Source organism: Desmodus rotundus, chromosome 9 (assembly GCF_022682495.2).
Source record: "Desmodus rotundus isolate HL8 chromosome 9, HLdesRot8A.1, whole genome shotgun sequence".
NCBI lineage: Eukaryota > Metazoa > Chordata > Mammalia > Chiroptera > Phyllostomidae > Desmodus > Desmodus rotundus.
The window spans coordinates 111853798-111877659 of NC_071395.1; the positions used below are offsets into that span (position 1 = coordinate 111853798).

At 58.3% G+C, this 23862-nt stretch overlaps 2 protein-coding genes across 7 annotated transcripts in view; both read right to left on the reverse strand.

The window, feature by feature from the left end:
- USP36 (ubiquitin specific peptidase 36) overlaps positions 1–9199 on the reverse strand; it is a 30610-nt gene extending 21411 nt beyond the window's left edge. Inside the window, exons 1-4 of one of the 4 annotated variants that reach the window (XM_024553756.4) lie at positions 9089–9199; positions 6821–6986; positions 4847–5108; positions 4094–4315 (exon numbers count right to left, since the gene is read on the reverse strand). In XM_024553756.4, coding sequence (XP_024409524.2) covers positions 4094–4315; positions 4847–5099 — 475 coding nt within the window. In that variant the 5' untranslated portion in view covers positions 5100–5108; positions 6821–6986; positions 9089–9199. Of the gene's footprint in view, positions 1–2737; positions 3080–4093; positions 4316–4846; positions 5109–6820; positions 6987–7866; positions 8485–8520; positions 8563–9088 lie in introns of those variants that run through there. The other 3 variants (XM_045190170.3, XM_045190169.3, XM_053910929.2) reach the window with 3 other exon arrangements.
- A 9034-nt stretch (positions 9200–18233) lies between these two features.
- Positions 18234–23862, reverse strand: part of TIMP2 (TIMP metallopeptidase inhibitor 2) — a 36710-nt gene continuing 31081 nt past the window's right edge. For all 3 annotated transcript variants that reach the window (XM_053910395.2, XM_053910394.1, XM_024553757.4), the window contains 2 exons: positions 19831–19955; positions 18234–18548 (listed from right to left, as the gene is read on the reverse strand). In XM_053910395.2, coding sequence (XP_053766370.1) covers positions 18351–18548; positions 19831–19955 — 323 coding nt within the window. In that variant the 3' untranslated portion in view covers positions 18234–18350. The remainder of the gene's footprint in view (positions 18549–19830; positions 19956–23862) is intronic.

Genomic DNA, 23862 nt, shown 5'->3' on the forward strand with positions numbered 1-23862 from the left:
AACCGTGCTACCCCGGACGGCCCTGTGGCCGTGTGCGCCTGGGACCTGTCCCCAAGGGCAGCACGTCCTACAGCACCGAAGACCCTGCTGTCTCTCCCACGCACGGGCCCTGCAGGCAGACCCCGCTCCTAACGCCGGAGCCGACAGCCACCGGCCGCTCGGCCTGGCAGCAGCTCCGATTAGCCTGTTCCCTAGACCCGCCTCAACACCAGTGACAGTCCTCAGCTGGCACACAGGGGACAATCCTCGGCCCTGAGAAGGAAGTGGTCCCGACAGCCACTACACCCTGGAGGGGCCCGCAGGACACAGCGCTCAGTGCCACCCGCCAGACACAGAAGGGCCAATCCCGCCTGGTCCCACCCACACGAGGTCCCTGGAGGGGCCAGGTCCCCGGAGGCAAAGGAGACGGTGGGTGCCAGGGGCTGGGCGGAGGCGGGGGCTGGGCAGAGGCGGGGGCAGGGAGAGCTTCACGGGGACAGAGTTCCTGTCTGGGAATATGACAAAGTTCTGGAGAGGACAGCAGTGTGAACGCATCTGATGCCGCTGTGCACTTGACTGTGGTGACTCTAACATGGACCGCATGTACTTGCATGTCTGACACAACATACATGCGTTCACCACAACACGAGAAGTTTTATTTTTAACAAGTAAGGTATGCCACTATTTATACCAAAGACTCCTCTGGGAAGGACATCAAAACCCCGCGCATGTGGTCGCCTTTACCTAAAGGGAGGCTTCTGTTTCCCCTCCTAGTGCTTCCCTGACTCTTCCAAACACTCCCATTCCTTACTTCACTTCAAAAACCAGAGCGGTGGAGGGGCTCAAATTCAGGCAGAGCACACATGGCGCTGAAGGTGACTTGACCCTAGGCCCCCGCAAGCGCCGAACGAAGAGCCCGCCCCCAGCCCTGGCCCGGGTCGGACACCGCTGCAGACGTGGCTGCAGCCGAGTCTCTCCCCGTTATGTAAGATGCTGCCGACTGCAGCCTGGAAAGCGTCACTCGTAAGTAGGCCGAGGCACGCTTCCAGCCAGAGCCACCTGCAACAGGGTTTCCCGAGCCCCTGGTAACACACAGCAAGCGTCACAGGTCGCGGGTCGGACATTCCCTCAGCAGTGCAGAAAGACGCAGTGCGCTGCCGTGACTTGGGAAGCGTGGACGGAGGACAGGATGTGGCCCTCCTGGGGGCTCTGCCACAGCAGGACCTGCACGCGGCCCCCCAAGGCCAGTGGGCCTTGTCGGGTCCAGGGAATACTTCTCAGCACCCTCGAAGAACCCTCACACACCTGTTCAGGAGGGCAAGGCCAGGCCCGGCCCACCGTGGCGTCTGACTGTGTCGCACCCTGAGAAAGCTCAGGAGTCCCAGTTATGAACACTTCAGGGTGAGGCAGGTCACTCACAGAGAGGTCTCCTTCCACCACCCGGGGGGCGGACCCTGGCCCCTCCAGCCCCCGCACTGGCCCCCAACAGACTGCCGTTTACATGGGCTCCTGGTTTCCCCGTGGCGGCGCTTTTCTGCAGACCTGCCAGGCAGCACGCTGCTTGAAAGACAACGTCAGGCTGTTTCCCAAAGCACAGGAGGTCCTCAACGTGGCCCGCGGGTTTGGAGACTTCAAGCAAAATGACGCACAACAAAACCACATTCACTGGAGGCCGATGAGGACCTGCCCGGGTTGTGCCCGTTCAGCCCGGGAAGACCCAGAGGGTCTCCCTGATCCGCGCCCTCCAGCCCTCCCCGGAGCCAGCTGCCTCCCACACCTGTGCCATTGCCACTGGGCGCAGCGCCCCACCGGGGCCATCGGCAGTAGGTGGCCGGCGAGGGCGTGCATCTCCCCTGAGGCTTCTTGGCCAAGGGTTCCCTCTTCTGGAAGGTGCCTGTCCACGATTTTTATCTATCTCTAAATTACTTATCGTCTTCTCCTAGTCGATTCCCAGGTCTTGCCTCCCACTCCAGGGCTCCCTGCTGGCCTTTTAAAGTGTTCTTCATGAACAAAAGCTCTTAACATGATGGCAGCGGAATGTACCAGTGTCTTCGGTCGTGGCTGGCACTGAGTCCCGAGTGTGACACCTCCCCGCCCAGGGTCACAGAAATGTTCGCCCACGGCTGTCACGGAAGCACGGCATTTTACTTTGGATGCCAGGTTTCCGGTCCTTTGTGCAAGCGTGCGCCGTGACACGGGGACTCTATTTTGTTCTTTTCACGTGTAAACCCAAGTGTTTTTTCTGAAGTTCTATTTATTTAAAACGGAGACACACACACGCGCATGTGAAAACTGGCAGGTTAACGCCACGTCTGCCAAATACGGGCCTCTGGGCTCTCTGTGCCGGTCCACGGGTCAGTCTCTCCCTGACCCGACATGACCATTTCTCCACTGTCTCGAGACGACTTTGGAGTTGGGATCCTGCTTCAGAAGTGTCGTGGCGATCTTCGGTCCTTCGCTTTTCTTTTCCGTGTGAATTTGAGAACCAGCTGCAGCTCCGTTAGCCACGCCCGCTGCATTCGCCGGGAGAACCAACCCCTGCACGCCAGCGGGGCCCTCTCTGCGCACCTGCGTCTGCGCAGACAGGTGCTCACGTGACATCCTTCGGTAACGGTGTTCCACGTTCATCTCGGTGAATTTAGGTCTAGACACTGTGTGTCGTTTTCGTGGCTTTTATAAATTGTTTCATACCAGCAACTTTTCCACGTGCTCTGTGCAGAGAAACCCAACTGCTTCTGTGGGTGTCGATGTCACTGACCTGCTCAGGCAGCTGACTCTCCAATCTGTCTGTAGACGCCTCCGCTCTCCTCGGCAGGAGCGCGACAACCGCGTCACTCCTCCTCTCTCCCCCGTCACTGCTCCGGCCCGGCCCAGCCACCTCAGACGGAAGTGGTGACCGCAGCACCCTTGCTTCCCTGCGCAGGTTAAAGGGCCGGCTTCCAGTATTTTCCTACTTCGATGCCGTCCTGTGGGTCTTCCTCTACCAAGGAAGACTCCCTTCCGTTGGGACTTGGCTGGGAGCTTTATCACAGAACACTTTTTTGGCTTCTGTTTTCGGGTGACTTTGCCCTCGATCTGTTAAGACGGTAAGAGTCACTCAGACGGTGACGTGGGCGCCCACTCACATGGTGGGCGCTGTGCGCCCCGCCCGGCCCTGCGCACCCTGCGCGGTTCAGGCAGGGCCCACAACAGCACTGCGAGGGGAACGGCGTGGCCGCTGTGCAGAGGGGGCGCGGGAGGCTCTAGGCAGCCAGGCGGCGTTCTCACAGACGCGGCGCTGGAGGCAGACCCCGCAGGTGGCCCCTCGCTGTGCTTTCACGCACTGTGCTGCACCCACCCCACCCCAGTTAGACCCCAGGACCCGCTGTGCTGGAACACCCTTGCCTCCTAGGATAAACACACTTTGCTCCTGGTGCTTAAAAGGCTATTGAATTTGCTGGTATTTTGTGTGAATTTGATATCTATGTTCCTGAATAAGAGGAGACTGTAATCTTTTTCTCCAGGGTTTGTTTTCAGTCTCCACGCTGTAAAAACCTCATGCAATGAGCGGTGAGCCTGCTCTTTTTCACTCTCCGGGGGAGAGTGTGAAGTGCTGAGACAACCTCATTCTCAAAAACCTCACAAACTCACCCATAAACCACATAAGTCTGGGGCTTTCTTCATGGGAAGATTCTGAACCACCGGTTTAATTTCTCGGCTGGTAAAACGCGAGGGTCGGAAGCGTACGCAATAACTGAGCACACGTACGGGGCGGAGCGGAAAGAGGTGCACAGCTGTGTGAACGCAGAGCAGTGTCATTCTCGCACGGACATTTGTCCATGACTGTGCTGCTCCGCCCCCTGTACGCGGGGGTGCCTTTGGGAAACCCTGTTTTCTGTCTGAGGAGCGCCGTTCGGGGGAGTCTGGAGAACACTGCCCCCCACTGAGCGTGTGGCTCACTCCCACGGCCTGTCCGCAGCGGGCACACCGAAGTCCAGTCTTCATCGGTTACTAGGCGTAATGAACTTCACCCCTAAGTTCAGGCCCTGCGTGGCAGCGCCGCCCGCACGTGGGTTTGTGCAGTAGCAGGCCGCGGCCCCGGGGACTCAGAGCCCACCCCCAGGCGGCTACTCACAGCTGCGCGAGTGCTCCCGGGACAGCAGGTAGTTGGCCAGCGGCGGCGTGTAGGTCAGGCACTGCACGGTCGAGTTCAGGAAGCACGTGTTGCCGAGGTTGTGGAGCCCAGCGCCCACGCGGCGGGCGCGCTCCCACTTCAGGGACAGCCGCTCCACCGGGAAGAGCACTTTCTGAGGGGCGGGGACACCGTCACCACCGCTGTCACACGAAGGCTCGCTGCCTGAGAGACGGGGACAAAAGAGGGATGGCATCAGTCTGGGTGCAGCAGACGGCAGGAAGAGGCTGCAGACGCGTACCCAGCACGCGCTTGTCCGAACCCTGCCGCGAGGGGTGACCAGCGTCCCGTCTCCTGGAAGGGCGAGAGGGCCCAGGAGAAGGCCGGCCGGCCCACGGACCCTGCAGCCTGCATGGGCCTGGAATTCAGGGCCCCCACGACTGAGGGAGGGAGGCAGAGGATGACAGGCCGGAGGAGTTGGGGCCTGGCCCTGCGTGGCCCGCCCGCTTCTTTCCTTTTTCCAAGCCTCCGCTGGACCTGGTTAAAGACACACGTGCCCAGGAAATTGGAGGACACGGATCCCTCTCGGACCAACCCCACATCATTACTCCTGCAACTCAATCCACAGACCGCATGCGAAGCCCACAGCTCTCTGACCACACTCCACTCTGGCCCCTCCTGCTGGGTCAACGTTTTGTCCGCCCACTTCGTCAACACACAGCGTGTCCTCTCCGCCAGCAAACGACGCGTCTGTACCCTGTCTCCTGGCCGGCGGCTCGTCTGCACTCCTGTGGCGGCCGGCTCCCTCCGTCTTGGGGTTCAGTAGCACGTATTTGCTCTTCAAGGACTCTAGCTGATAGGAGAAGCTCTTGCTGGCGGGCTCAAACTCGATCTTCTGTAAAAGGACCTTCTTGGCCGAGGAGGCCAGGAGCCTCCCCAGCTCCCCATCGTCGGCCGAGTCCTTGCGGCCGGGTTTCAGGGCTTCCTTCAACTTATCGACGATTGGCATGGTGTGTCACTGCAGGGACAAGAGGGACACAGAGCAATGAATGACCGGGCCCCAGGGACAAGGCACTTCTTGGAAAAGCCCCTGTCTGGTCATTATGGACACCAGCCACGTGAAAGCTTCCCATGGGTGCTGCCGAGCCTACAAAGGGAACGTGAGATGTGAGCGCCCATCAGTAGCCACATGGACACTGCAGCCCGTGGGGCTCCTCTCAAAAGGATGAGCTGCCGCCCCCTCAGTGCAAGACAGACGGGAGCCCAGAGCCTGGGTCGCCTTGGCGCACGCATCTCTCCCACAAGACACTGTGCCGGGTGCGACTTCCTCTCCAAAGGTGCTCATGGGGTCCTAGTGTCTGCCCAAAGCCAGGGGACACCAATTCTCGTAAGACCCTCGGTCACACACCCAAATCCATGTGACAAGGAGCTAACACGGCAAGTCAGAGGGACACACCTGTCCGCCCAGATCCACACTCTCCGAATCAAAGGCCACAGACCACACGGGACCACTGAACACGTGGAAGGAGGCCACGCCTACCCAACGCGCTGTGTTATAGCATGCACGCCAGATCCTGAAGGCTCAGCATGAGAACGCAGAATGCCCCGGTGACGCTTAGGTGGCTCTCGTGCTGAGATGGTACTTTACGCGCACGGCTCAGGTTAACTAAGACAGACTGCAGGACCTAACTGCACCTGCTTCTTTTCACCGCTCGACACGGCCACTGCAGCACCTGCAATGATGCCCGGACGAGCAGGGGGGACAGGGCTTGTGCGGGTCACCTGCAGAAAAGGCACGGAGATGGGACCCAACAGCAGATACAAGGCGCCTAAATGTAAGCAACGTGGAGGCGGCGGCTCCGAGCTCTGGCACGCGGCCGGCTATACGCTCCAGGGATGAGCGCTAGGCCTTCCACGAGTCTCCCAGTCCTTGCAGAGACAAAAACTGTGCCCCAGGCGGGTGTGACGTTAGTGGGACAACAAGCTCTGGGTGAGGGCGGACACTGGGGGGCAGCCGCAGAAACTGTAACAAACAGGAAACCATCGCCTCTGACGGCTACGCTGTGTCTACCACTTCTCCCCACCCACCCGCCGCCGCCCCCCTCACACCTTAGGTGAAGCTCGGAACCACCCGAACCACAGTTAGAGAAACATGCCCCTTGCACCGTTCACTCCCATCAGAATGGTGACTCCCTCAGGTCCCCGGCGGCCTGCCGGCCACAGCAGCACCAACGAGTCGGGTATGCCCCAACCTCTGCTCCAGGGAAAGGACCGGTCCGATTTATCGTTATGAAGCATGATTTCACACGTGGGTCAAGTTTCTCTGTCTATCAAAATGTCTGTAAAGTACAGACTTGTAACACTTATTTCTTTAAACATTTTTTTTAATCCTTACCTGAGGACAAGTTCTTTATTGCTTTTAGAGAGAGAGAGGAAAAGGGAGGGAGAGGGAGAGAGAGTTAAAGAGAAACATGTATCAGTTGCCTCCCAGATGTGCCTTGCCTGGGGATCGAACCCGCAGCCTTCTGGTGTACAGGATGGCGCTCCAACCAACTGAGCCACCTGGCCCCAGGCATAAAACTTACTTTTGAAAAAGCAAGCACCAGTTCTTTGACTTGGGGAAACAAAAGCACTTCTCACAGAGGGAATCGAGGAAGAGTCCACACACTGACTGATGGCAGCTGGGTCACACGCAGGAAGGAAAGACATGCAGAAACCTGTGCGGCTCACCTGCGGCGTGTGAACTTGGGCACTCTGCTGCTGCAGCATGGGGTCAGGTCCTGGGCCCGACGGGGCGGGTGTGGGGCTGGGCCCGCAAGTGGCGCGTGCGCCTTGTCTTTGGCTCGTTAAATCACCAAAGCTTCGAGAGCAGGCCGTCCAGGACGGGAGTCAGAACCTGTGGGATAAACAGAGCACCTCCTGAGGCTGGCTCTCTCTCACTGTCTCATCAGCGCCACTCAGAGGTGCCGTGCGGAGCAGGGAGGCCGAACACCAACTGGGAACAGTCTGCCCTAGGGCTGGACGACAGTGGCAGCCTGGATCTAGAAGAGTCAGGAGGGGAACTGCGCAAGTAGCTACAAACTAGTTACCGGCATGTTATGAAAACACAGTTTGCTCTACGTTTAAACTTTCGTGTTAGTGACAAGACCAGGGGACAAGGGAACAAAACCCCCACATCTGCCGGCAGCTCCAGTCTAAACGGCACTCTGAAGAGAAAGAGGCAATCGAGAATGACCTCCAGCTTTCAGATTTCATGAACCACTGAACCCCCACCCCTCAAAAAACCCAATCAAGGAAAAATAAGAATCGCCAAATTTTCTCTTTGCTCAGTGTGGACTTTCCCTTTAATTACCTCCTGCAATCACTATGATCACAGAAAATTGAGATACTTTAAAACTTTTAAGTGTGAAGATGTCTGGACATTCACACGTGGAGAGAACAGCCCAGTGGATGCCGTGTCCCCGTACTCTGCGTCAACAATGACTACTTCGCAGGGCCGGCCCCGACTCCTCTCCTGTCCCCGCAGGACTGCACAGCAAATTTCAGATACGTCCTGTCCGACGTCCCTGAGCAAAAGCTCATCAACACCAAACACAGGAAAACCGCCTCCGGTGTCCCTGCTGCGGTGAAGACTCCCACCACAGCGGGGACAGGCGAGCACTTCGTCGAACGTCTGGGATCTGGGAAAGGAGCAGCCAGAGGGTGAACAGAACTGGGAGACCCAATCCAATCAACTCGAGATAAGTCACTTAAAGAGCACCCATCCCATAGCCCACCTCTCCCAGTGGAGTCAGATTTTGAACAAACATGGTTTTTCCAGTTCTGACAGAAAGGTCAACCTCCATGTCAATCAGCTTCACCTGACACAGCGAGCGATAAGGTAAAAACGGTTTCTGAGATGTGGGAATCTACAGAAAGATGTCCTCATCACCAGCATGCCCTCCGATGTGCAGGCTCCACGAACACGTTTCCAAACCGGGGAAAGATGCGCTCAGGTTTCCCCCGCTCCAGGAAGGGCTCCACTCCTCCTCATCCTTTTCCAGCCCCAGGGGTGCTCAGGCACAGTGCCCTCAAACCAAACACCGCTCAGTGCAAGCGCACTGGCTTTCCCACCGCTGATCAACCTTACTGAGACTCACAGGGTCAACCACGTGCAGGCGGGGAGGGGCCTCGGAGGGACCGGGCTGGGCCTCCTGGGGGCACCGGTAGGGGGGCCTCCGGGCTCTTCAGCAGAGCACCAGTGCCTGGCAAGCTGCGTGTCCCTCTCCTCCGAGGTCGATTCTCTCATCCCTTACAGAAAGTCTCTTTCTGAGGATGCTACTCTAGCTAAGACCGCAGGGGAGACCTAACAGTACCCCATCCAAGCAACGGTACTTTAAACACCCACATGCCCCGTGACCGCGACAATGACCATGAGGAAGGTTACCTACCTTCTCCAAGGATGAGCCTTCTCCATAACGCTTACTAAAGGGAAACAAATACGATCTCAGCTCTGCTGCCCAACGGAACGCTCTGTCCCGATTTTGATTTAAGCCATTCCAGAGCAAGGCTAGATCCTGCGTAAAGGATGCTTCTGTGCCTAACGACTGTGCCCCACAGCGACGCAGGCCACTGCCTCCTGCCCGCCTGGGCTCCTATGGGGCAGCTCTCCCTTCCATCTCAGCTCGGGGTTCGCGAGGGGCCGCAGAGTGGACCTAGGGCCTCCCTGCGGACCGTACAGCCCCGGGCCCTGCCCGTGGACTCGGGAGCCCTCACGGACACGCGCCCACGTTTCCTCGCGGACCCCCGAGCCCCTCGCAGACCGCGCAGCCCTGGACCCTCCCCGAGGAATCCGGGAGCCCTCACGGACACGCGCCCACGTTTCCCCGGATCGCCCCCCGGGTACGCCCGCGACAGGCCGCAGGTTCCAGCGCAGCAGGCCTGGCAGAAGCCCTTCCCAGGCGGGGACGCGCAGCCTTCCCCCGATTAACGCACCGCCCAAACTCGGCCCTAACCTACCCGGCTCTCCGCTAGCCCGTTGCAGCCCGCGGCACTGGCGTCTGCTCCGCCCGGGCCCCGCACACTCACCATCCGGGCCCTTAACGCTTCACACACGTGTCACGGCGCTACTTAAAGGTACCGCGGCTCGCTGCCAGCGCTGCAGAACGCAAAAAGGCCGGGAGGGCTTTAAGAGGAGGGGCTGGCTTCGGCCCCACTCGCTGGACCCGCCTACAGCTTCTACGCGCCGGAAACGTCACCTCTCCATCCTGCGGCCCCGCCATCTACGCAATGACGCAAGTACGCACAGTGTAGGCGCCCCGCCCCCGGCTAGGCGAGTTCCCGCAGAGCACGCGAGGCTCTCACTTCCGGGTCCGGCGCGCGGGGCGCGTGGACTTGCACACCTGGGGCTGTGTGCCGGCTGCGCCTCAGGCTCTCCTGCTCTCAGGCAGTGATATGGAGGGCCGGGCCTCACTAGGGCCTTTAGGGACCGAGACAGGCCGGCGCGATGCGGACAGCCGGCCCAGGAAAGGCGGGGTTGCGAGCCCTGCGCAATTCCCTGATACCCCTCCCTCCAAAAGGTCGTCCCGTGACGACTGCTTAAGGCTTTGGTTGAGTGTTTGCAAATACGCACTGCTTTTGCAATATTGAATATTGTATTAAAAATATCCCTTTCCCTTGAAGCAGTTTCGTTGGCCTCGGGCAGGTGGAGAGAGCAGTTCCTAGCCTGACCTCTGGTGGTATTCTCAGAGAAGCAAAGGGTGGGAAAAAATGCTTTTCCCAAAAGGCGAACCTTGAGTACACAGCCCTATCTGCTGTGTCTGTCCTCATGTCCCTCTTGTAGTCTTTCAGGTGGGGAGTGGGGACGGAGAGAGAACGGGTGTCCTTGGAACAGCCTGCACCGTGTAGTAACACGTGGGTCTTGGTGTTTTTTGAAAGAGCAAATGAGCAGAAGCAAAACCTTAGGAGCCTGTTCCCTGAGAATTCTCGGTGTGAATCCTCCCTGCGCCCTAAGACAATGATTCAAACAAAGGCATTTTTCCCTATTCCAGGCCTGATACAATGTGTGAGTGATTAAGAAGTGTGGGGCAAGTGGTTGGGGTGGGGGGAGTGGGAGAGGGTGCAACTGGCAGGAATGAGTAATTGGGGTTTTATTCTAACTCTGTCCTAACTAGGATTCTTTTTTTTTTTTTTTTGGACACTTTAACTGCGGGCCTCAGTTTCCTCCTCTGAAATAAAGATAACGTTCAGCATCTCTTTAATTCTAGTAACAAAACTGATGGCATTTACTTCCATTGCCGAGCTCCTCTGTGCCAAATACCCAGCTGGCCTCTTTACCAGCACTGTCAGACTTAATCCTCCCGGCAACCCTGCTAAAAGATACGGTTCCCGTTTCCCATTTTACGGATGCAAAAACTTGAGTGTGCAAGATCCCAGCAAACAAGCGGTGGTGTGATCTGAGAGCTTAAACCCAGGTGTTTGTTAGGCTCCAAGTTCACACCTTTACCTCCCGCTCTCAGAGGTAACCTGGAAGTTCTTATGAGATGAGATGACAAGGAAGTAGCCTGGCTGCTTGAGAATGTTATTTCCTAGATGCCGGGAGGGGCCTTTGGCCAGCCACCCTCTGGCCCTGCTCCGCCTTCCACTTCCCACATATTCAGCTTCCCTCATAGAGGCCTTCAGGGTAGAAGCTTCTGGAGCTTCGTTGACATGGGCCCACATGAAAGTCCTCCCTAAGGTGCTCAAGCCCAGAGGTCACCTGAAAAATGCAAGTTAAAACCACCATGAGGTCTGCTCCGCTCCCTCCAGAACAGCTGAAATAAAAAGCCTGGATGTTGGAGAGAACGGGGAGCATGTGGACCCTCTGTAAGTCCGCTGGGCCGGTAAAATGAAGCAACCGTTCTGGAAGCTCATTTGCAGGTTTCTTTTAAGCAACAGCAGCACTTACCGTGAGAGCACATCCATCGCTATGGCCCGAGTGAGGGAGGCAGGCTGGCATGCTCCAAACGGGCAGAGGCGGGCCTCTGGCCCCTGTCTTTGGAATTGGGTCCAGGAAGTGCCTCCTGGACATCCCCCCAGAAGTCCCAGGAGCGCCTCAAACTCACGGTGCCCAGAAACAGCACCGCCCCGCCCTTCCCACACCACCGCTCCATTTCTGCCCTGTGCCCACATGGGCTGTGGTGCTGGCGCTCAAGCCAAATCCTTTCCCCTTGCAGCTCTTTCCAGGCTGCCTTGTGAACCAGTTTCCAGGGTGCCTGGCTGCTTGGGCACACTGGCAACACTGAGGGCAGAGGAAAGGAGAAGCAGGGCCATCCCTTCCCCTCTGCTGAGAATGGCTTTTCTGGCACTGGCCCGAGCCTCTCCCCAAGTCACCTCCCTGACCTCCAGGGGGCAGCCGCTGCCTCTGCCCCACCACCCTAGAGGTGCTGACAGCTTCCTGTGTGCCCTGGTAGGCTTCTTAGGGAGTTTCTTCTGTTAAGCAAAAGAACAAAAATCAAACAAACAAACAAAAAAACCCTGAACTGAATTTCCAGAGCTAAAAGTCCTGAGAAAAGTTTTATTGAGCCAAAAAGAAGGCTGGTCTCGGGGCAGGGAGTGCAAGCTGCCAGCCGCCTGGCCAGGTGGAAAAAACAAGCGTTCTTACTCATGAAGCAGGGGGAGGAGGAAGGAAGATGGAGCCAGCTGAAAGAATTGGGTGACAGGCTAAGGTAGGCAAACGGGTAGGAGGAGGTGAAGTGGAGCCAGCTCGGGGACAGCAGAGTCGGCAGAAGGAGGTCTGCTCTGCGGGCCGGCTGTGGGCAGCTGGCCGGAAAGCCCCGTGTGCACAGCAAGCAGAGGGTACTGGAGTTCGAGGGCACCCGGCTAAGGAAGCCTGCAGGGACGGCGCCTGGACGTTAGTTTGAAGTTCCAGCAGATGGAGGAGTGTGGCCGGGCCTCTGTCAGTTGGTCCCCAGCCAGGAACAGACTAACACTCCTCTCTCTCATTCTCTGGCTGCTGCGGTATAGTTCAGAATATTCCCCTTGTCACTTATCAGGATGTGGCCACCCCCGCGCGAGCCCCACTGTAAAGGCTGTCCAGGGTGGTTTGGGTGTTCCTGGTTGGACCTGGACTGATACAGAAACCCCAGCAGCTACCTACCTGGCCAGCATTTGGGGCTCCTCTCTCCCTCACCCGCCGTGTAAATCATCAATGAACACATTTTGCACATTTCACCTCTCAAACATTCCTGAAACCGTTCCCTCCCTTTCGTCCAGCTGTAGCTCCCCCCATCCTCTCCTGCGTTATCAAGACTAGCCGAATTCACTGCTCAAGCTGCTAAATGGAATAACGTATTCAAAAGGCCTATCTGAACACATTGCACATGTCTGAAACTTCCGTGTCCCTGGATGCTGATGTGAAAGCCCAGATCCTCAGCTTGGTCTCTAATGGCCCCTGGGGTCTGGCTCCTGCCTGCCTTTCTCCCCTCATCCCCAGCCACTCCCTGCCCTGCCCTGCCCTGGATCCCAAGTGCCCCCCAGACCCCAATCAGGCTGTGTCTGCCCCAGGCTCAAGCTGGTCTTTGGCCTAAAATTCCCTTTCCTACCCACCCTTCAGCCACCACCTCTGGCAGCACCTCCTCCAAGAAGTCTTCCTGGATTTCCTCCATCGCTGCCATTAGGTTGGTACTGCTTTGGGCTGGCCTGCACATGCCACTTAGACATTCAATGGGAATGTTCTCTGGACTTCTCCCTCTCCCACCGTGACTCTTAAGGGCCAGCACTGCATCTCATTCACCTGTTTGTGAGTGTCAGGCAGGTGTCCCCACTGGGTGGAAGACATGTGACCTGAGCCACATCTCCACAGGGGGCTCTGTCGTCCTTAGCCACGCTGAGGAAGGAGGGCAGGAAGGTGGGCTACTGAAGAGCTGGGCCCAGGAGTCTGCCTCTGCCTGGGTTCAGATCCCAGCTGCAGGGCCCCTGTCTGGACAACCAGGTGACTCCCTCCCATGGCTCGGTTTCCTTGTCTATCAAGTGGGGGAGACGAGAGGACGGATTCAGCAGAGTCAGCAAGGGCTCGAGGAGATGCCATGTGTCAAACTCGTAACACAAGTCCCGACTTGTAGTGAGCGTTCAAAGCGCCTGGACCTTTGAGACCTATTGGGACGATTTCCTCAGCAGCGGCCTGTGGAGTTTGGGGGCAGAGTCTCCTGAGTGGGGGGGCCAGGCCGTGGACGGAGAGGGGCAGGACCTGCACATGCAGAAAAGCTACCCCAGCAGGCCCGAGACTGCTCTCCTTGGGAAGCCTGCTTGCCACGTGGGTGTCCGGGAACCTAGATTTCCAGAGGGTGCACCCATTCCCGGCTCATGGGCCTCCATGTTTGTGATGCTGGGCGGGGGCTTTCCTTCTGGGGGTCGGGACTGTGCTGTGTGCTGGACAGAGGGCGCCGGCCTGCGTGACCAGTGCCCCACCACAACCTGGGGCCGAGTCTCTGACCTGCTCCCTTGGTGGGGTCTTGCTCCTGGCCCTCCCCGCACCCCTGACTCCACCTGAAGGGGCAAAGCAAGACGCAACTGGCCTAAACAGACCACTCTCTTCGGCTTTCTTTACTTCGGGGTCACGCAAGCAGTGTGCTGCCTCTGCGCCCCTCCTGGATCCCATCCTTGAGTCCTCCTAACACTGCCCTTTCTCCCTGTGACCCCCGCCCGACAGCCCTGCCCCCGTCTGCAGGCTCGATTTTGATGTCTCATGTTTGTGCTCTGCTTAATCGCAAAGACATATTTCTCCCAGTTGTTTCTGCATGGAGGTGTGCAGGGTTGGCTCATGTTTCTGAAATGTCGTTTCCCCCCCCCCCCCCACAATCAACTTGGCTTTGGGAGGAGGAAATCTGCTGTTACAGCTAAATGATCTCCCAAGTCAAAGCACTGCCCTTCACGTGCCCTTCACGCGAGACGGTCAAGGCACCTGCCTGTGACCAGGGGCATTGTGGGTTGGCTCAAAGCTCGAACCCGAGGCTGGTGGGAGGCCTGGTCGCCCACTTCAAAGTCTTAACGCAAGACCTACGGCAACAACAAAGTGCCTGTCGCAAAACTGAGCCCAGCAGAGGACACAGAGGGCCACTGTTTGGGTCTGACTTTTCTAAAGACAAAGTTCGATCAGGTAAACACATCCATTAGTAACGAGGGGGACAGGACGGTGCTCCCCAGACTCCCCAGTATTTTACCGAGTCCTGGTGGCTCTCCCTCCCTCCCCTGGGCACCCCCACCCCGGCCCTGTTAGGTGTTCTGACCCGAGGGCCGGCTGTCCTCGGCTGTCCTCCCCCGTCCCGGTCACCGCCCGTTCACAGAATGAGCAAAACCGCGTGGGAAGGAGCGTCAGGCGGACTCCCTAACCACCTGGTCACCCCATATGTGGGTCTCCACACTGATCCCCACTGTTTGCAAAGATCAAGAGAATTCGGGTAATTGTTGACACTGGATCACGGGTGCATAGCTTTTATGCCGTTCTCTCATGTTTTTGTATGTTTGCAAAGTTCCACCTGAAAAAAATCGCGTTTGACCTGAATACATGAAATAAACGAGAGGGCGCGGCGTGTGGTTTGCTAAGACCCACCCCACCCCCACCTCCGTATATGTCACCGTGTGGGGAAAACAATGGAATATTTCGCCATCAGTGACATTAAGTGGATGGCGGTTGATGCCGTGGGACACAGACACCGGCAGACACTGTCCCGCTCACTCTTTGCTGCTTCAGAACGGCATCGGTAAATCTGTTCTCGCAGATTAGGCCGACCGCACAGAACGGGAACCCAGCCTTCGGGGAGTCCCTGGAGGAACAGATTCTGCCCGTGGGCCGGGGTGCAACTAGATCACTCAAGAATTTTCACATGGCGGCTTGCAGTATATGACACTTGGTTCGAGTTGAAATCACGATGGGGCCACCTCTCCCAGCACAGGAGGAAAGTGGGGGCGGGAGGGAGGTGGGCCCCAGAACAGGAGCAACCCCAGGGGGCAGGTGCCACATGCGCCCCTTCGTGGAGCCTCGTTCAAACCACTACAGGACGGAGCAGCATTCAGAGGACCAGCCAGGAGTTCAAGGACAGCCGTGGGCTCTCCTTCATTTCTCAGGTGTGACAGCAATCGTAGGGGATGTTTATAAAAGTTCTTAATTTTTAGACATATGTGCTAAAACATTTAGAGGTGCACCTGTACCATGTCTGGAACTTTCCCTGCCCCATAATCTTGGGCAGGGGGTGGGGTGGGGGTGCCGGTGCAGAGGGAAGGCACAGGTGTGAATCCTCACTGTGGGAGACACAGGGTGGGTACTGGGCTCTGCTGGTGTGTGTGTGTGTGTGTGTGTGTGTGAGTGTGAACAGAAACACCTGTGCTGAATGAAGGGCCCCTCCCCATGCCATTGTTTGCCAGTTTAAGGAAGTCCTGTTCACACTGACTGCTTGTCTCTGCCGCACCCTGGGCTGGCCTCTGGGCACCAGGGCCTGTTCCTCTCCGGAGGAACACTTCCCTGCCCGTCCCCCAGGGCAGAGCCTCAGAGCACAGAGGTTCCGCTAGAAAGCAGCGGATCTGGACGCCGGACACAGCCACACAGAGAGGGCCAAGACTTCGATAATACTGTTTATTTATTGTCCACTGCCCAAGCGACCACTCCAGAATGACACAAAGCATCAGAGACGCGCGCAGTCTGCTTGCCGACTCTGGCGTCCCTCGCGGTTCCCAGCACAGGGAGGTCTCAGACTTGCTGTTCCAGCAGAAACACATCGCCCCAGATTTTTAAAAAATCCAAACAAAACGAACAAAATCAACAAAGCTTTAAATTATGGCAGCAAGTCCGGGATTGCTTATTACTTATCAAGCAAAGATTTGAAAATAACTACAATGTAAACTTTATTGTAAATATTTCGAGTCGCTTGCATGAAGACAACGGAGGGAGGAGAGCGCGGCACTCAGAATGGAGCGTACATGAACAACGCCGAGCGCAGAGCCTTCTTCCGCGGCGTGGACACTGCGATCACGTATGGCGACGGGGTCTGAGTGGCCTTGTCCCTCGGCCGCCCCCGGGCACTTCCTCTCGGCTCTTTCCTTTTTTCCTGCTCGGCCTGGCTAACAGACCGAAGTGCGTGGATTCAATTACAAAGGCCGTCTCTTAGAACCAACCGACTCAGAGGTCCTTGTCTTTGTAATACCTTGAACCAGAGAAAAGATGGGAGGTGGAAACAGCAACGATAACTCAAAGAACTACGGGCGAGAGCTGGAGGAACCGCCGCCCTAGGCTGGGACCGCGCCACACTTTCCACTCTGGGGCCAACGCTGCCAGGAGCAGAAACCTCAAAGGAAAGGTGCAAGTCTAACACCTACCAAGGGTAATAAAAATCACAGCACAGGAATGATTACAACTGGTGTCAGAAACCAACCAAAACATCGGAAAAGTCGGCAGAAACAGGAGTAAATGTTACATAGGATAACACCGTACAGGAAGCCGACAGGAGGGGCGGCTGGAGCGCTCGGAGGGCTCGGAGGCTGGTGCTCCCGTCCACACTGAAGCCACACAGACTGGTCCCCGGCTCTTCTCCTAGTCTGCCCTGGGAAGGGGAGTCATTGGGGTCTACACTGACCGGGTCCCGGCTGGGCACGGGGCTGCATGCCACTTGGGGGTCAGGGGTCTCACAGGCACTGTGGGGTCCCTGCAGAAGAGGGAGGGCTTGGAAGGTGGCGACTTTGGAAGAAGTTTGCGGGGGGAGCCTCGCAGGCCAGCAGGCGGGCCGCAGTTTCGTGGTGTGTGTGCGCGTGTGTGTGTGCACACGCGCTGACATCTGTGCGTGTGTGCATATGTGCTGTGTGCTGACATCTGTGTGTGCGTGCACATGTGCTGATGTGTGCGTGTGTGCTGACGTGTGGGTGTGTGTGCGTGCCTGATAGTCACGATACACTCCGAACAGCTGGTCCTTACAAAACAGGTAGGATCGAAAAGATTATCTTTATTCTTACTGAGCAATGTCTGCCCGTGTTAACCCCCACTTTGCCGGCATCTGAAAACCGCTCTTGGGGAACAAACAGGTTCCCTAGTTCTCTAGGAATGAGGTTTCTCAACAGAGACATCTTGGTACCGCAAGGAACACCAGCAGAGGCTGGTGTGCCTGCAGGGTGGGTCCACACGCTGTTTGAGAAGCCAGCTTTAGAAAAAACGAGATCGGTGCCTCTTAAAGCCGGCAACCGCGTCCTGGGGGCCCAGGAGGAAAGGAGTTTCACCGAAGCTGCCTGCGCCAAAATTCGTCCTTCCTAGGCTGGGACTTCACAGGACACCTAGCTAACTTCCCACCTAGAAATCCAGGCACAGGGACTGCCAGTCTGGGGGGGAAGCGGTGGTCATATGGAACCTCAGGGGGGAGACACAGCAGGACCTGGCTTTTGAAGTCCCCAGGGCGGTGCAGAGGCCACAGGCTGCGCCCTGCAAAGCCTCCTGCAAAGCCTCCACCTCTGACACAGATGGCAGAGTGAGGGGACTTCAGCAGCTCAAGACTAAGCCGCAAGGGCAGCCAAGTCTGTCCTCAGGATGGAAGGACTCACGTCCCCCTAAGGGTTGGGGAATGTGTGCGTGGGTGGGGTGGGGGGGCTGCCATGAGTTGGCTGAAGTGGAAGCAGTCACGCCCACATCGCCACATGCCCCGGAGGGAGGCTCCCACTGAATTCTGTGGAGTAATCAGAGTGATTGGGGCCCCTCGGGGAACAAGCTGCTCCTGGGACACAGGAGTCCCAGATGTGGAGTCCGATCAGCTCAGGGAGCCAGGGGGCGGGGCGAGGCACCCCAGGGCCAGCAGTGTGGACGCTGCAGAAAACGAGGGACACGCCCCTATCAGATGAAAGGACCTGGTAGGCCTGCTACACAGTCTCTCAACGACCCTCAAGTTTCTGCAGAATGCACATTCCCAGGCTCAGCCCTGACCATGCTGGGGCGGACGGCCGGGGAGGAGCCCCTGAAGTGCTACCCGCTCAGCGTTGGTGCAGTGCCAAGGCTGGGCCTGGGAGGAAGCCAGTGTCCTGCCCCTGCCCCCAGCCCGGGATCAAGACTGAGACGCTTGGAGCCCAGGCTGGCGGTGCCGTGTGGGACCGGCCTGTCCCTCCAGAGCCACAGCCGCACTTGCAGGGGTGGGGGTGGGGCGGAGAACGACACGGATTTAGACCCACTGGGGTGACTGCTTTATTCATGCTACTTCCAGGAAGGGGCGTCAGAGCTGGACCAGTCTGCACTCTCGGAGGCTTTTCCGTCGGCCACGGGGGCGCCGCGGCCTGCTTACGGGTCCTCGATGTCGAGGAACCCCTGCTTGGGCGGCGCTGCTCCGCGGTACCACGCGCAGGAGCCGTCATTCCTCTTGATGCAGGCGAAGAACTTGGCCTGGTGCCCGTTGACGCTCTTCTCTGTGACCCAGTCCATCCACAGGCACTCATCCAGGGAGGAGGTGTAGCAGGGGGTCGCGGGGCAGCGCGTGATCTAGGAAGAGGGGCGCAGAGTGGGGCTCAGGGGGACTGAGGCTGCTCGGGGGCGTGTCCCGGACCCGGCAAAGCACCTGGCGCAGGTGGCCGGGGGCCCTTTGTTGAGTGGATGACCACAGGACAGCGGGGAGCTGGGACGGGAGGGAGCCTGTTCCGTCCACAGCCTTTCCTCAGAGCTGCGCTCTCCAAACAGCAGCAGGCGGCCTGCCTGAGGTGGGGCGGGGAGGCGACACCAGGGGGGCCTGTGCAACCCTGGCCACTGCAGGTCCTCCTCCACTGTGGGCCTTCTGGTCTACCTTCTCTGAGCACAGCAAAGTGATGTTACCTGTGCCCACCCTCCTGGGAGTGTGAGAGTAACAGTCACAACAACGCAGGGCCTGAAGTCTCCTGCAGAGGGTGGCAGGTGAGGGAAAAGGCTGTGTCTCGCTCCCAAGGCCACCTGGGCTTGGGTGGGGGTCTGGGGGTGGGGGCAGGAAGCAGCATTCGGGCTGAGGAAGCTGAGTCTACAGGAGGGCAAAACCTCCAGGACCAAGTAAAGAAGAAGAACTTGGTTTTGATTTTGTGTTGGGTGCAGGGGCATCTGCTCAACGTACGTAGAGCTGTCAGTCAGAATCCTCACCTCGAATGAGCGAAGGGCAGGCAGGAGGGCCACATGCACAGGGCCCAGCACCTCCGAGACCCTCGCTCGCTCGCGGTGATGCAGAGGGGCACCTGGCCCCCAGCAGCGCGTGCTGCGACAGGGCCGGCAGGCAGGGTGGGTGACCCCAGGATGGCTCACCTTCCACGCCTGTACGAGTGTTGGTGACGCCCTCACTGGGCCGCTTTTGATCACTTTTGTAGAAGGGGGCTGGGGTTTCTGGCACTCGGCACACAGGCCCCACCTTTACAAGGACCCGTGCGTGGAAGGGGCGGGGGGTTGGCAAGAGGGTGACGGGTGGGACTCTTACACAGCACAGGCTTCACCCCTGCACCATTGTAGAAAATACTCATGGCCACAGTTTCCCCACAAACTTCTTCCACAAGAGGGCCCCCCTTCCTAGAAGCGCCGGGCCCCTGGCCACACTGCCCTCACCCCTTAACCCTCCCCCCTCAGCAGAGGGACACCTCAGGGCTCCATCCCCACCAGATGACCTCACTGGTGGGGAGGCCGCACGTCCCCATAGCCCTGGTTGAGTCGGGACCCTGCACACTGAGAGGCCCTGGAGAGCCGGGGGTCGAACTCTGCAGCCCACCTGGAGGCGGCGGGGACGGGGTGAAGCCCGGAAGGAGGGCCGGCTTACCTTGCACTCACAGCCCATCTGGTACCTGTGGTTCAGGCTCTTCTTCTGAGTGGTGCTCAGGGTGTCCCAGGGCACGATGAAGTCACAGAGAGTGACGTGCATCTTGCCGTCCCCCTCGGCCTTTCCTGAGGAGAGACAGGGATCCCTGAGCTCAGGTCCTGCACCAGGCGTGGCTTGGGCAGGGGGAGGCTCAGTTCCAACGACACCGTGTGCTAGGGCCGAGTGGTGTCCCCCAGATTCGCAGAGTGGAGCCCCGGCCCCAACAGCTCAGGAGGTGACAGTGTGTGCAGACAGAGTCTTTAAAGAGGTGAATTTGTTAAAATGAAGTCACATGGACGGGCCCGAATCCAGTCCTTACGAGGTGATCAGGACGCAGGCACACACAGAGGGACGACCGTGCGGGGACACAGGGAGAGGACGGCCGTCTACACGCCCAGGAGAGGGGCCTCAGAGGGAACCAACCCTGCCAACCCCCTGACCTCGACTTTCAGCCTCCCGCACTGCGAGGGGACGAATGTGTGTACGCCGCCCGGGCTGTAGTATTTACCACAGCAGCCCGAGCTGACTAAGACGCCACGGATTCCTTATTCCGAGGGGAAGAAGGCGGGCTCCCTGCAGCACACCTAGAAGAGGCGGGGAACTGAAAAGCAGACCTCTCCTACTCTCTACACAAGGTATCGTGGCGACGTGTCCCTCCCGTCTTCCCTCCTGCCCACGCACTGACGTCAAAGGTCCCGTCGTAGGTGGGTTGAGGACACTGCCTCCTGTTTTATTTTTCAGCAACTATTTGTCCACGCGCTTTTCCTCCATTGGATGTGGAACTTGGAATGCTGGGGTTTTCCACGACGAGCAGCAAAAGCCTGGGACCCCACGAAGTCGGAAGCCTCCCCTGAGCCCCCTCCCCGGGACGAGGAGGGGCTGCTGCTGGCCTCTCGGACCTTAGGCTCCTGACGCCCTCCCTCCCCTTCGTGAATTAAGAGTTCACGCTGCTGAGGGTCTTGGCCCCACAACAGGAAATGACAGGCAAGTACAGCAGCCAATGACAGAACCTAACAAGGGACAGGGGACCTCGTCCCTCCTGCTCACACGGCACCCTGTCAGGAGCACAAACACCCAGCCGTGGGCAGGGCGCCTGGCAGAGCGTGCTGCGCAGCTCCCTGAGAGGCTGAGCCCAAGTCCCTGGCACGACCACGCCGCTGTACCAAGCTCAGTGACCTCAGGCATGGCGCCGGCCACGGAGAATCTGCTGACAGACCTGCACTCTGTGAGGCAGGACAGTGGCCAGACGACCGCGTCCCCATCATGGGTAGCGGAACTGTGCCAGGGGCAACTCGGACGGCTCGCTTGAGGCTGGAGTGGGCGCTGTGACCTGACCTCCCCACCGAGTACCGGGCAGGGGGCGGGAAGCCCTCTCTTCACGCATGTGCCTGTTTTCACCGGTCCTTAGCTTTAGGAGCTCTGTCTTCCCTTGTGTATGCGTTTGGACTCCGTAGGACACTGCGGGGGAAGAAACGGACCAAGAAGCAGGGCTGCTCCTGCAACACTGAGGCTGAGCCCTAACAGCTGAAACAGAGAAGTGTTCGGTGGCCTTCACGCTTCCAAATTAGATGCCTGACTTTTCCTCCCTAGACCTGTGGCCTTTTCCTGTGAGTTTAGAGTATCTAAGGAAGGCACACCACCGGCAAAAGGCAGGTAATTCACTCCTCTGGCCTGGTTTCTTCCAGCACTGACTAGCCGCAGTGCACCGCGGCCCCTCCCCGCCTGCTCCTGCTTTATCCTGCTCCTGCTTTATCCACAGGCTCCACTTCTGGCTCCGCCCCAAACTCCCAGAGTCAGGGCTACTGTCTCCCGGACCGGTCTCAGTGTCCACGTCCTGTGGGCCCTTGTCTTTCGTGCGTCTTGCTCCCTCACATCATAAGCACAGGGTCAAGGTTGGGTCTCAATCCTTTTCTCAGCTCCTCGCACATAGTAATTGCTCAATAAAAGTTCCCCGACAACAACTGTGGCATTTGTTCCGACAATTTGCTTCACTACCTGAGGTTCTCCCTTTTGAGGTTTTCACCACCAATTCAAGCTTCGGTGGACAGGAGGCAAAGGCAGGTCGAGGGCATGGGGTGCAAACTGTATCCTTTCAACGGCCCTGGTTGCTGGGCTCAGGTGAACTCTGGAGGTTGTGGACAGGTGCAGGAGCGTCTCAGAACGTGAAAGGGAGACCCCTTCCGGAAGAGGTAACTAACACTGGCCTGGGCGTGCGGGACGAGACCATCTGTTACAGCATTCTACTCAAGCCTGCCGTGGAGGAAAGCGAAGTCGTTCTTGGATACAAACAGCAATTAATGAAAATCTGTAACTCAGGGTGGTAGGTTTATTTTTCCTTTTGGAGGAGAGGGCTATAGAAGAAAATTACAGGGCCGATTCTCTAACAGTGCCTGAACAGGGCGGCCCAACTCGCCAGGGGAAGGTGACTCATCGCCCCGGAGGGGGTGGGCTGCCTCGGGCTGCTGCTCGGTCACCCCCAGCCCCGTGACTTCTGGTTAGCCCGTCCCGACTCTGGGAGAAAAAGATTTAGAACCTGTGCTTTAGAAAACTCCATGCGGGGTTCGACCGGGAGCCATCACTGAGCCCGGGGAAGAAGTTGGGTTGGAAAGCTTCCTCCAGACTGGGTGAGTCAGCAACTTCGGCCGTGCCTTGGGGCCAAAAAGGGAACTGAAATGCATCCCATGTCACTTGCTGGCTTCTGATATTACACGTGAAGCCGGCTGAGGTCACAAGCACAGGTATCAAGTGAATGCATCTTCCAGCGTCTTGAGTTCGGGCGGCACACGCAGCCACAGCTTGGATGGCTCGGCTGTAGCGAGCCTCCAGTATGGCCGCCACACTTCCGGGCATAATGAGTTGTCTTCCCATTCAAACTGGGGACAATCCCATAGGTTCATGTGTGGGGACAGCCACGACACAGACGTGTGACAGAGATGAATGGAAATTGTCAGGCTTTCTGTGCTCGGTTCTTACCACTTCTTTTGGACACAGAAACCCCGCTTTCGGACAAAGGACTGAGCAAATCAGATCCTCTCCTACCACGTCCCCCAAAAGACAGAAAACAAAGCGACCCCCAGCAAAGGGGTTACCACTAGGCAGTGACACCACCTCTGCCCTCAGTACTCGTCCTGGACCCGCACTTTCCGGGCGGGCCTGCAGTTCCCTCACGGGCTCCGAGGTACGCGGGACAGGGACAGACGTGAGCCACATACCTAGGGCAGACACGGCATGCTGGGGCCATCTCCCGGGCCGCCCGGCCCTCGGGCCCGGTCGAAGGGACTGAGGATTTGAACTCTCCACCTCTGGGAGTAAGGGGCAGTGCCAGGGTCATCAGGGCCTCTGGGCGAGAGGCAGGTCTGACCGACCAGAGAGCACCCCGAATAGGAAGGTGGTGGCCTCTGTAAGGGAGGTGCGGGGCCTAGGCCTGGGCGTGGCCCTCCTTAGTGTGCACTGAGGGCTTCCGGGCCCAGCGGAACGGGAGTTCGGCCTCCGACCCGGAGCCGAGAAGGTTCTTGTTAGAAGCTGGCTCTCCGTCCTGACTGCACACCACACATTTCTGGACAGCTTTAAAGACGCTGCTGCCCAGGTCCCACCCCTGAGATGCTGCTGGAATTGGGGTGCGGTGCGGCCCGTGCATCAGGAGTTTTGCACGCTCCCTGTGGAGCTCTGCTGAGCCGTGCAGGCAGAGGGCTCCTGGCCAGGTGTGGGGTGGGGCGGCCGCGACAACCCAGACCGAATGAACAAGGTGGCAGAGGGTAGGAGACCCCGCAGCCAGGTGGACCAGGTACTAGCTTCTGGCTGCACCACGCCCGGCTGCGAGACCCAGGCCGAGAGGTGTGCGGAGGAATGCCCGCCAGCTGGCACCCGGGAGGGGAACCTAGAGGGCCCAGCGCATGCCGACGTCTACGGTGTGAATGCTCCCGCCCAGGCCAATTTTAAGCTACCAACGCGACGTCAACTGAAATCTAACAATTGGTGCGTGGAAGTGGGCTC